At 39.3% G+C, this 13,024-nt stretch overlaps 1 protein-coding gene across 9 annotated transcripts in view; it reads right to left on the reverse strand.

Annotated features, from left to right (window-relative positions):
• LUC7L3 (LUC7 like 3 pre-mRNA splicing factor) overlaps positions 1-12,986 on the reverse strand; it is a 28,262-nt gene extending 15,276 nt beyond the window's left edge. For 5 of the 9 annotated variants that reach the window (XM_074320018.1, XM_074320019.1, XM_074320020.1 and 2 more), the window contains exons 1-2: positions 12,777-12,986; positions 8,240-8,904 (exon numbers count right to left, since the gene is read on the reverse strand). In XM_074320018.1, coding sequence (XP_074176119.1) covers positions 8,240-8,338 — 99 coding nt within the window. In that variant the 5' untranslated portion in view covers positions 8,339-8,904; positions 12,777-12,986. Of the gene's footprint in view, positions 1-8,239; positions 8,905-12,776 lie in introns of those variants that run through there. The other 4 variants (XM_074320024.1, XM_074320023.1, XM_019730977.2 and 1 more) reach the window with 3 other exon arrangements.
• Positions 12,987-13,024: the final 38 nt, after the last annotated feature.

Here is a 13,024-nt window from a genome sequence, read left to right on the forward strand (position 1 = left end):
GTAATAGTTATATGTAATAGCTTAGTAATAGTTATCACTAGCATGTACAGTTATTTAGAGCTACAAATCGTATGGTTATATAGTAATTTAAAAGCTAAATTTAATGTGCAGCTCTCACAGGTATGAAACTTTACTGTTACTGTGTATTTTACTTTGATGTATTAATTTATTTTAATTTCTACTTCCCATGTTTATAGAAGTATATTCTAGCATTTTAGAGTGGGTTCTATCTAAAGACTAATTTTTACTGTTTTTTAACAGGACTTCTATTGTCATCATACATAACTGATAAATGTAAGACTGCTGTTCTTTATGTTTAAATGAGGCCAATCTCTACGACGCTCAAAAAGGCTCATCATTAAAACAAAAGGAATAAATATCTCTATGGTCCCTCCTGATTCTAAAACATAACTAAATACGAACTTCAAGTATTTCTAGGAAGGAATCATGTAATTTTTTTGGTAATGAAAAACCAATAGTTAAAATTAATTGAACCTTATTTTTAATAATTTATCACCAAAATCAAACCGAATTTGGGCTTTACCATGTATTGTGTGACTTAACTTTTCTGGAAAACTGAGTATTACTAGCTCCAAGGTTTGTCATAAAATGTCTACTAAGTGTTATTTTTTAAAAGTAAAATACCTTTGTTTTTTCAGAGCTATTTAAAGTTTTATTCTGAAACCTAAGCTTTATTTATATGAATAAGGCTTTCTAAATAGTAGATTCTATATGCTCAAAACGCCAAGTCTAAATGTACTAAGTCCATTTTTTCAATAAAATACATGAACATGTGAATCTAATAAGTATTGCATGAGATTTTAATTTAAAATGGCATTTAACTTAAAAATAGCATTTAAGTTTTAAAAAGTGGAAAATGGCACTTCAACAATCATTTAACATGACTTATAACTGATGCTGGAAATACAAGAACAAGACCCACTCAAGCTCAGTCTCGTAGGAGACAGACACAAAAACAAAAAACGGTATACTAGCATGTACATGCAATACTAGGAATCTAGCTACTTCAGAATCTAAACTAGAACCCATTTTCTTAATCCAGTTCTGTGTGCTATTTCCACTCTTTATCTGTCCTTAAGATACTGCCACAATGCAATGAATGGTACATCAAAATATTTGTTACTCTATCCATAAACTAGCTATCTAGACTGCTTCTTGTAACCCTAGGGCTCCTAGGGATTGGGGGTGTTTAACACTTAAGTATTTTATTCAGCAAGTCTTTAATAAATGTCCATCATGGATCTGATCTAATGATCTAATAACCAAAGGTGGAAGGGGGGGAGCAGAATTCTCATGACTAATTGTGATTTATCCTCTTGATAAATTTAAGGCAACACCAGTGACAGAAGAGTTCAATCTCAATAGTATACTTTAGTGAATTTACTACCAGCCAAGAGAATGCAGAAATACAATCATCTTGGAAATTAACTAGAAAATTCTAACTGCAAATTTCCTTCATATTAAACAAAGTCAAACTGTCAAAAAATTAAACAATATCTGGCATTAGATATGGTGTTGGGAAAATAACACTCCAAACAATACTAGAGGGTGGTAGGACAATTTGGCAGCATCCATCAAAATGTAAAATGTGCATTTAACTTCACCATTATCTTTCTAGGAAACTATCCTACAAGTGACTCAACTAGAATGTTCACTGCAGCTGGGTTGGTAATGGCAAAAGAATCAGACATACTATATTTACATATTATATTAATATATCTATGACAATTTCACTTATAGGTATACATGTGTTATGTGTCTGTAAGTTATTAGGAAAGACTTGGAATCATGCATACTTTTTTTTTTTTTTGCATACCAATTTTTAACTTCTTCCAGGGATTTAGCAATGGGGAAGGGAGCAAGGGGGATTTGGCGATGGGGAAAGGAGGCAAGGACAGACTTTCACGGTTTACTTCTATGTTAAATTTTAATCTTTTTATAGCAAGCATGTTTACTTTTGTAAAAAATAATTTTAATGGTTTAAACTAAGAAGGAAAACGAAATAGTAAAATCAATTCCCAATGTATTAATGGAATCAATCTTTAATTAGAAATTATTTAATGTAAAGAACATACACATTTTGGGAGAGGGTTTAAGTACAACATACTGGCTAAGACTTACACCTTAACAAAAACAATCGTTTTTTTAGCATTCACTTCTTTAAAGTACTCATCAGTTTTGGTCACCAATTTGGACCATGTCCAATCACAAAAATACCCTGACAATATCTTACTGATTTTTGTCTTTATATAGTTGAATCCAACAGTAAGCAGTATCATTCTCTCTTGAGCTAATCAAATATTTTCAATGTTGTCTGCATTATTTTGTTAAACTGCTTTCCCCAAATCAATTGAATGCCTAGTTGTTTCACATGCCCTTGGTCAGGTCAGCTACATATTATTTACAAATAGTAAAGCCTTCAAGTCATTAAATCATACCCTGTTTCCCCGAAAATAAGACCTAGCTGGACAATCAGCTCTAATGCGTCTTTTGGAGCAAAAATTACTATAAGACCCAATCTTATTTTGCTATAAGACCGGGTATTATAATATAATATAATACCAGGTCTCATATTAATTTTGCTTCAAAAGACACATTAGAGCTGACTGTCCCACTAGGTCTTATTTTCAGGGAAATGGTATATAAATATCTTTTACAGGGCGGCCGGATGACTCAATGGGTTAGAGTGCGAGCTGTCAATAACAAGGTTGCCGTTTGATTCCTGCATGGGATGGTGGGGGGCGCCCCCTGCAATTAAGATTGAAAACAGCCACTGGACTTGGAGCTGAGCTGCGCCCTGGAGAAACACACAGTTCCCCAATATTCCCCAATTTAAAAAAATTAAAAAATAAAAATAATAAAATATCTTTACAAACACCTACAAACATAGGTCCCTAGCTAAAATCTTGTGGATGCTGTAAAGAACTTCTTTTGGAATTCTAGGTTACTAATAACTTTGATAAGCAATTGCTTCCAATAGATACCAAGTTCCATTTTATAAACAGTCATAAAGATAACTTACTCAATTTCTATTTCTGATAATCTACGACTGTTTTATACATTTCACTCTGTAGTCTTTGGTCACTTACACCATTAATAGTTTAACTCTGACTACAACAACTAAAAAGTAAATGTTTCTTTTTAGCTAAGAGTCAAATTCATTTTTTTTAAAAGATAAAACCACAAAAGAATAAAAATTTAATGTAAGAATTTGCAACAAAAATATTCAGTCCCTGATAACACAGTTTCATGTTTCTGCTGTATCATGATCACACTGTTCTTCATTTCCATGCCTTTTATTGCATATACCTTTGCAGTCATGGGTCACTGTTTTTATTGCCTACAGACTTTTGGTAAAAATTTGATCAATTTCCCACAGCAGCCAGATAGTAAACATCTCTCCTGCTTAGAAACCTTCAACTGTTTCCCAACGTAATTTAGTCCCCACTTTTAATAAGGCTTAAAAAACCATTCAAGGGGCAGCCGTTGGCCTAGTTGGTTAGAGCGCTGTGCTCATAACACCATGGTCACGGGTTCGATTCCAACATGGGCCAGAGAGTTGCGCCCTCCACAACTAGACTGAAAACAACTATTTGACTTAGAGCTGATGGGTCCTGGAAAAACACACTGGTTCCCCAATAAAAATTTTTTCACAAAATGCAGCTGAGATTACTTTAAAACAAAAACATTCAAATCCATGTTCCTGCCCATCTATCCACATGCCCCCTCCCCTCAACAAAAACAAACAAGGGCCCCAGCTATAATACTAATTTACAATTTCTCAGGTCTAGAATTTTCTCCAGCCCCTAGGAACATTTATTTGTCTTCTCTCCCATTCCCTCAGGCTAATTCCTAAAAAGTCCTTTAGGTCCCAGTATGTTTTTTTTCTTTTTGGGGAGAAAATAAAAATTTTAATACATGTGCATGGGAAATTCACATAAGTATGAAAATTCCAAAAACAGTGAGGCGACATTGGGTATATACGAGTAAGACATTTTAGACAAAGTAGAAAAAGGTTAGGATAGGTTTTAGATTTCAGAAGTGAGAATGGGCGATTTATAGGGAGTTGAGGAACGGGGGAGCACACGTGGCAGGAAAATTCTTGCAAGACAACTCAGAAACAGCGGGACACAACGGGTACCTAGCTAACAAGCTTGGAGTCTTCCTTAGGTCCCAGTATTTAAGGGTCACTTTAAGACGCCTTTCCAGAGCACACCAGTCTGGGTTAGGTGCCCCTCTCACGTGTGCTTTTCTAGACCCTATACTTTTCCCCATTGGGTATTTATCACTGTGCTATAAAAGCACATTTACTCCTTCATATCTGCCACCAGACTGGTGGTTCTCTCAGGCCAAGTACTCTACACTATACTGTACGATAACTTAAATGATACTTTTTGTTGAATGAATAAAGGAATTCCCCCAACTTACAAGAAATGATGAGAAAGTTAAACATATTTTATAAAATAATGAAGCACTGTATTGTATTACTAATTTTAGCTACTTTCTCCCCTTGTGAAGAAATCAAGTCTAATGATATAGTAGCATGCGCAGACAGACAGGTACACACGGACAGACGCGCGCGCGCGCGCACACACACACACACACATTCCCTAAAGCAATCAAATATTAAGGTAAGACCTTAATATTTTCAGTGTGGTAATAGTATTGTGGTTTTTTTTTAAGTCTTTGTATTATAGAAATACATAATGATGTCTTTACCATTGAAGTGATAGAACTGCTTCAAAATAATGGAAGGGGGAGGAAATAATAGTGGCCATGCGCTGATATTCATAAAGTCATATTGGGTTTGGGTACACAGAGAGTTCATTATACTGTTCCCCTACTTCTTGTCTACGTTTTTGGGAGAAAAAGCAAACAGCAGTTAAATACACATATAACACAGACTGCTGGCAATTCAAGAAGTCCAATACTTACCAGGAACTATATAGAATAAGGCAGGAAATGCCTCCATTTCTGACAGAAAGAACATTCTGGTGATTTTGAATTAAAACTATCTATTAAAATACTTATACTAGATGTCAGGCACTATAATTATTATTTTTTTGCTTCCAATCTTCCTTCCCAAATTCTGAATCCCTTTTTTAAGATGTTAAAGTAAAAATGTGGACAGAAGCCTTAACTGTTTTTTTCTTTTCTAAATAACTTTCAGTGTCAATGACAACATTTGCTAACATTCTGAAGATTTTAGAAAAGAACATTTAGTTCAATTCCCTTCATAAATCATTAAACCTTCACGGAGTAAAAGGCAAAGTTGAATTTGATAAATGATGAAAGAAATCTAATTTTCGATATTATTAGAATCAGAGTTAAGCCATTAGTTACATAACTTCACATTTGGGTTGAGCGCTATAATGTAAAAACCTCAATTCGAACTACAAAATTTCTGTTATCTATTCAGATGATTACAAGGCTACTAATGCCTTTTCTGGCAAATACTGAAATCTTCCCATGTGGACACACTAACAGAAAGATGCTCACGCTAGGCAGTTAAAATCATATGCTTTTGTCATCACTGTGGTTGGTGAGGATTAATAAAGCAGAGCAAACAAACTGCTCAATGCAAAATACCAATAATCTCAAGAAAATATAAAATGTCAACAAACGAGGTAAGAAGGTATGCCAATGAATCCTTGGAACAGTATTAAAGCTGATTTGACTTTAGCTCAGATCCAGAGCAATCTGCAAAGAAGGTGGAAACGCCTGTTAAATACTAATCCCAATCCCAGTAAGGCACTTTTCAAGATTCAATTTTGATTGTGGTTATACATACATCATTACAAAATAAATGAAAGGTCGATAATTTGCATTACAGAATGCATCCTTCACTTAAAAACAAGCTTTCCCAAGTGCTACTCAATTAAAAACCCAGAACTAATATAGGTCAGGAAGCAACAGAATGTATGAGGCCGTTTCCTAAAATGCAGATTTCTGGGGCCTTCCCCCAAACCTATAGAATTAAAATCAGAATTGGGGGCAGGGGTGAGATACAGATACCTGCAGTTTAAAATCCTACAGCGCAGATACAGACGTTTAGAAACTACTTTTAACACTAAGGTGAAGTTTCCATTTCAATTGTTAAACAAAAGAACCCCACCCAGCTGAAATCACTTTTCCCATCTAGGGCAAGTCTTGCAAAAAAAAATTTTTATATACAATAGCAATGCAAAAATATTTTGAAACATCAGGTTACAGTGATGGTGAAACCCTAACAGTATATGCTGGCGTTGTCCATTACTCCAAGATTTTAGCGCTAACAGCCAACAGCGTAAGATACGCAAACGACCCGGAAGTGATTCCAGGAACCTCCCCAGGTTTATTATACCCTACAGTAATTTCGACTTATTTAGAAGAGGCCATGTGCTTTGTTCCTGGTTAATGCCAACCGTTTCCCTGCAGACCTGAATCTGAAAAACCAGTAAATGACTTTTTCAAATCCCTGAATCTAGAATGAAGTGCAATCTGTCAGTACAATGTCATTAAAGGCATAAAATATTTTGGTGACAAGGACCAAAGTGAGCGGCACTAAAAACGGAAAGCAAAGCAGATTTATTACAGCTGAAATGACATAAAACCTAAATTGCTATTCTGAGAGCCTCACTGCTAAGGTTATAAACCGGTAACATATAATGCAAGGTGGCAATAAATACCACCAAGAAAACAAAGTTTCTCCACAACACGTGTTCAAAACCAAGGAGGCACCCACACGGGCTGCTCCAGTTGATGAGCAGGCAATCAAAAGCAATTCTCTTTCCTTCAAAATAGATAAATGTCCTCTCTGCACATCAACTACATCATAATGTTGGGTTTTTTGTTGTTATTTATTTATTTTTTTTTTTGGCAAAACTCAGATGGGAAGATTACTAAGTTAAGTGGTTAAAGAAAAAGTTACTTTACAGTGACAAAGAGATGCCTAGAAAAAAAGAGGGTCTAGACAAGCAACAAAGTTAATCTGTCTTCTATTTGGACAAGTGGGGGGATCCCCCCCAAATATTAAAGAAACAACAAAACTTTTAAAAAGCTTCACCTCTCTTGAGGTCAACCACATATAGGTGAATCTGACCCCACACAGTGAATTCTACAGTAACATTTCATACTTTGAAATCAGGTAGCATCCCAATACTCTAGTCAAACACTTACATTTTAAGGTACCGAAAGGACTCATCTAGCACTAACCTGTTTTCACACTGCAAAACAGATTCTACTGATCAAAGCCTATGTTTAAAAAGAAGCAACTAACTTTCTATAAAAAGCAGTATTTAACTATTCCTTCATATTTTGAATAGCAACTGCTTTGAAATTACTATGTTGTTTGGTTATAACCGCAAGCCAAGTAAAACTTAAATTCTATACCTCTTCTTCAGGTTAAGACCTAAAATAAACGTATACTGCACGTTCAAAACACCTGATATACATTGTGGTATTTTCAGAGAATCAGCTGCATAGAATTGTGGAAAGTGAACAGGATTACAACGATTTAGTCTCTCCACTTAATTTGCCAACAGATCTTGGGTGAGCCTCTCAAGTCTCATGTGTGACTCTGGGGTTATAATATTTATCATTACAGGGTTTTACCGTTACTCCAATGGGTTTTATGTGAAAGGAAAGGCCTTGACAACCATCTGTCTACATGAAGTGCTTACTAGAACGTACTGCTAGCAAACATTATTTGTAAATCATAACGGTAAACCCTACCAAGTTATGACCTCTTTCAAAAATTTATTTCCCTATATAAGCGTCCATTCAGAAATTGGACCGTTACTGAAATAACATACTGCCACGATTTTTACCACTAATTTGGGCCAGAAACTTCGGGCTAAATACGACGCTCAATCCAAATAACGGGGAAGAATTTGTCCTTTTATTTCACAACGAGATGAAAATTCAGGAGCCTCTAGATGTAATACTCCTTTCCCGCGCTTCCTTGCCTTATTAAGGTGCTTTTCAATTCTGCCAAGAGCCCTCTTGAATTCCTCGATACTAAGACAACAACAAAAACAAATCACCCCTTTTCCCTGGATCCGCGCGGACTCCTCCCTCCCGGGCCATGCTCTCAGCTCCCTCCCGCCAAGGGGTGAGACACACTCAACCCCGGCGTGGCCCTGGCACCCAATTGCGCCGCGGGCCCTGCGGGCCCAAGTCCGCCCCGCTCCCTTCCCCCACGGCGCCCCGGCAGAGGCCCAAAGCCCGCGGGACTTACGCTCTCGTGGTCCCACCGCACGTTGCTGCGCTTCTCATCCGGGGCGAGGTTTCGGTCCCGGCCCATTAACTCATCCAACAATTGCGCGGCCGAAATCATGGTGCTTTCCTCGGGCGGCTGCTCCCACCAGCCCTGGCACCAACCGAAGACAACGCCAGCGACACCGTCGCTAACCTCTCCTGCCCGCTCGCAGGCCGAAAAAGCCTCCTCTGAAAAGGAGCCGATAAGACAAAATGGCCGCCGCGCGGGAGCTTTCCCAGCATGCCGTGCACGCGCGTGCGCCCTTGGGGACACGCCCAAGCCTGGGAGGCGAGGTCGGGCCCGCTTCCGCCGGCCTAGGGGCGGGGCCTGCCGAGGCCAGGCCTGGATTTCGCTGTTTGCCTATTGCGCACGGTAACTCAGCCCGTGTGTTTCCACAAGGCCGGTCTTCCTGAGCTCTTTCACAGTGAGAAATAGGAGCCTACGTCTTGAAGTTTTGACACGGCTCCGAAATGGAGAAAAGGGCAGTGTATCCCTTTGTCCCACTCAACGCACTCGGTGCCATCTTCCAGTGGAGAAAATTGAAGATCAGGACTCATTCCATGTTTTGACTCCATTTTCCCAGTCACTGCATTTGCCGCCTCTTCTACATGGCTTGGTCCTCGCACCCGGATTCCCCGGATTCACTGGGTGGGAAATCAAAGCAGAAAGAGATAAGCCGGTTTCTAGAGGGTCACGTGGAGTATGGATGTTTCCCAGTCTGGACTTTTAAAAGAATTGTTGATTCATTCAACAAATACCTGAGTACTTATGTGCCAGGTACATGAAGTTACTGTGAATATTAAATTAATTGATACAATGTAAGACAGGTAGAACAGGTGCAACACATTTTGAGTTCATTCATTTAATCATTAGCTGTTATGATGAGGGGGAAATGCAGGGTTCTGTCAAAGAGTAAGCGAGCAGCCTCTCTGTTGGAAATGACATAAGACCTAAAAGATGGTAAGTCTCCAGCCAAGCAAAGAATTCAAGGCCTCATCCCCAGTACTTGAAAATGTGACTGTATTTGGAGATAAGGCCTTTAGGAGGTGATTAAGTTAAAATGAGGCCTTTAGGGCTAGCCCGGTGACTCAGGCGGTTGGAGCTCCGCGCTCCTAACTCCAAAGGCTGCCGGTTGGATTCCCACATGGGCCAGTAGGCTCTCAATAACAAGGTTGCCAGTTTGATTCCTCGACTCCCACAAGGGATGGTGGACAGCACCCCCTACAACTAAGATTGATCAGGGCACCTTGAGCTGAGCTGCCGCTGAGCTCCTGGAAGGCTCAGTTGGTTGGAGCGCGTCCTCTCCACCACAAGGTTGCCAGTTCGACTCCCGCAATGGAAGGTGGGCTGCGCCCCTTGCAACTAACAATGGCAACTGGACCTGGAGCTGAGCTGCGCCCTCCACAACTAAGACTGAAAGGACAAATACTTGAAGCTGAATGGCACCTTCCACAACTAAGATTGAAAGGACAACAACTTGACTTGGAAAAAAAGTCCTGGAAGTACACACTGTTCCCCAATAAAGTCCTGTTCCCCTTCCCCAATAAAATCTTTAAAAAAAAAGAAAAAAGAAAAATGAGGCCTTGAGGGTGGGCCCCAATCCAATCTGGTGTCCTTAGAGGAAATTTGGACACACAGACACCAGGGATGAACAACAGAGGAAAGACCACGTGAGGATGCAGCTGTGAGGATGCAGCCAGAAGGTGGCCAAGGAGAGAGGCCCCAGGAGAAACCAAACCTGCTGACACCTTGATCTTGGACTTTTAGAGAACAGAACTATGAGAAAGTTCTTTAGGCCAGATGCCATTTCTTATTCATCCTTATAGTCTCACATTCTTCCACAGTATTTAACACGTTAGGAGGTAACTACGGTTCACTCCTAACCCCATTATAATCTGGCTGCCATCCCCACCACTCCATTGCAACCTCCCTCTCCAAGATCACCAATAATCTCCTTGTGGATAAATTCATTCTATACTTTTTAGTCCTTTCTTTCTTCTTGCCTTTTCTGCAGCATTTGACCCGATGAATCACTCTTTTCTCCAAATCCTCCCACTCCTTTGCTCTTCCTCCTACTATTCCAGCTGCTCCTCTTCAGTCTCATTTGAGGATTTCTCCTTTTCTATCATTAAAATGTTGGGTATTCTTTGGGATTCTATCTTTGGCTGTCTTCTTTCAGAACTCAATATACTCTCTTGGGGCAGTCTCTTCCATTCCCATGTCTTCAGCTAGCGCCTTTTGCTGATGACTGCCAAATCCAAATCACTAGCCCAGAACTCCTTCCCGAGTGCCACACTCATATACACAACTGTTTAATGGGCAGCTCCATTTAAATGAAAATCAGAAAAGAAAGCACAGGTTCTGGAGTCTAACTGCTTGATTTCAAAACCTTGCTCCTTCATTAAGCGGCATGGCATTGAGCCTCAGATGATAATAGTAATAATAATAATAGGTTATTTTGGGTACTAAATGAAATCATTCATAGATAATTCATGTACAGCACTTAGTGTATTGCCTAGCAATAAGTGTTGATAGTAGTGGTAATTAAAGGTCTTCAGAAAGCTCAATTCAGTACATTCAAAAGCAAATTCATCACCCGTACCTGAGATCTCTTCATTCTTTGTCCCAAATCCCAATAAATGGCACCACTATCTACCCAGCCAGAAACCGGGGTGTTACCCTTGTTTCCTGACCTCCCATCCTATTGGGCTCTTCCTTGACTTAACCTTGTTGTAACATACCTACGATCCATTGAGTGTTTCCAATGTCCAGGCTTTACACATATTAATTCAACCCATAGAACAGTCCTACAAAACAGGTGCTATGATTATCATCCCTATTTGGCAGATGCAGAATTTGAAGCACAGAAAGGTCAAGTAACTAACTCATCCAAGATTATAGGAGAGGCAAACCTGGGATACAAACTGCGGCAATCTAGTCTCAATCTCCATGCTCACAACCACTATGCCATATGCCATACTGTTTCTATTGTAATACTTTCCACATTCTGTTGTTTGCCTCCTCTCTCCCACTAGACTGTGTGCTCTTTGAAGTCAGGGACTCTGATTTAGTTTGCAGCAGCATCTTCAGTGGTTAGAACAGTGCCTGCTTAATACACCCAGTGAGTCCGATAATTCCCTCGACATAAGACAAAGTATAAATAAATTGAAGCAATAAAATAGCCATCAGCTTGCATTCAGCTATAGCCAAGATTAGAGATTTTGTTTGTGGAGAAAGGTGGGATTTTTTGTTTGTTTGTTTGTTGTTTTTTTTTATGTGCGTGTAACCAAGAGCTTGGAGTTAAGAGATAAGCAGAGGATGAGTTTAAGAAATTAATATTCACCAATTCAATAGTTATTGCAGAGTACATGCTATAATCCTTTTAAGGAAGGGAAATTTGACAAAGAAACTCTTACAACAAGAACTCAGTCTTTTGAGTGCAGTCACTACTGATTTTTTTAAACAGCTTTTTTAAAAAAGAGGTGACTACCTACTCCCATGTCATTCAAATTGTGTTAAAGGGCCCAATTCCAGTGCCATGCAAGGCAGTTCAGATGAAGTATCATGCTATATCGGAGAATTAAAATTTAAATTGGGAGACAAAGGAAAATGTAAGCTCAATCAGAGTTCCAGTTTGCAGTGGGGGTCAACTTAAGTGTGCAGTTAATTTATATTCTGCATCACCTGGTATGCACTGTGTACTATGTTAATTATTGTGTCATAATAAATAAACAGACACATGTTGGTTTTCTTAACAGTAGCAAGAAAAATGCTTACTGCACAGGCCCTGGGCAGCCCCCAAAAGAGGGAAATGAAAACTCCATGCCTAAATTTGTCCCTTCCTATTTCATCTCCTCCGTTTGTTCAGGCCTTCCTCCTTTTCACCACTGGTTATTGCCTTCCTTAATACTCCTGACCCCACCTGCAAGGTTCCATCCTGTGCCATATTGGAAAATCTCTTGCAGCACCTGAGCTCAGCAAAACAATATTTTCTTTTCCTCCCACTGGGTAGTAAAATAGTGCCAAGCCAGGCTCTGAGCATCATTAGACTGCCTAGGCAAAGAGTCAGGCAAAACACTATTTATATCCACACCATCGCTCTCCCTGGAGCTCCTGGTATTAGGACCAGGATAGCTCCAAAGCCTCTTTGGTGTTCTTTTCCTTCTTTTTTTCCTTACATGACCTTACATGAAGAGTAATTAATGGTGATTTATAAGCAGTAATAAATTACAGTTTATAGACTCTAGGCAGAATGTAAATATTTTGCCTGAAAGCCAATTTAGAAGAAATCCCTGTTAGAAGAAATAAGATGCAAAACAACAGCAATTGAAATAAATATTAGAACTGAATGGTCCCAAGCACTGTCAAAAGAAGAAAGAACAGTGTAATCTATCTCTGCAATAATGGGCATATAATAGTAGGATCGTTTTTAGCCCATTTCCCCATCCTGCTGGGTAAGAGTTGGCTCAGATAAAGAAAAAGAGCCAAACCGGGTAGGTGTGGGGGGGGGACCTACCAATTATTTTTGATGCCTGGTAAACAGCCTGCGCCAGAGGATAAGGCTTTTCTGGCTCTCAAGTATGCTTTTTTTTTTTCTTTCCATGTGTCCGTCCTCCTCCCTTAAAGCTGTGGGGTAGGGAGGTCTAAAAATAGTCCATGAATCACAGCAGATATTGTGCAGCAGTTACATAAACAGCCTGCCCGGGCGCCAGGGCCGAGGGTAGGAACGGAAAATATCTGGGTCAGCGTTGTCACTCTGAATAG

Source organism: Rhinolophus sinicus, linkage group LG15, assembly GCF_036562045.2.
Source record: "Rhinolophus sinicus isolate RSC01 linkage group LG15, ASM3656204v1, whole genome shotgun sequence".
In the NCBI taxonomy this organism is placed as follows: Eukaryota; Metazoa; Chordata; class Mammalia; order Chiroptera; family Rhinolophidae; genus Rhinolophus; species Rhinolophus sinicus.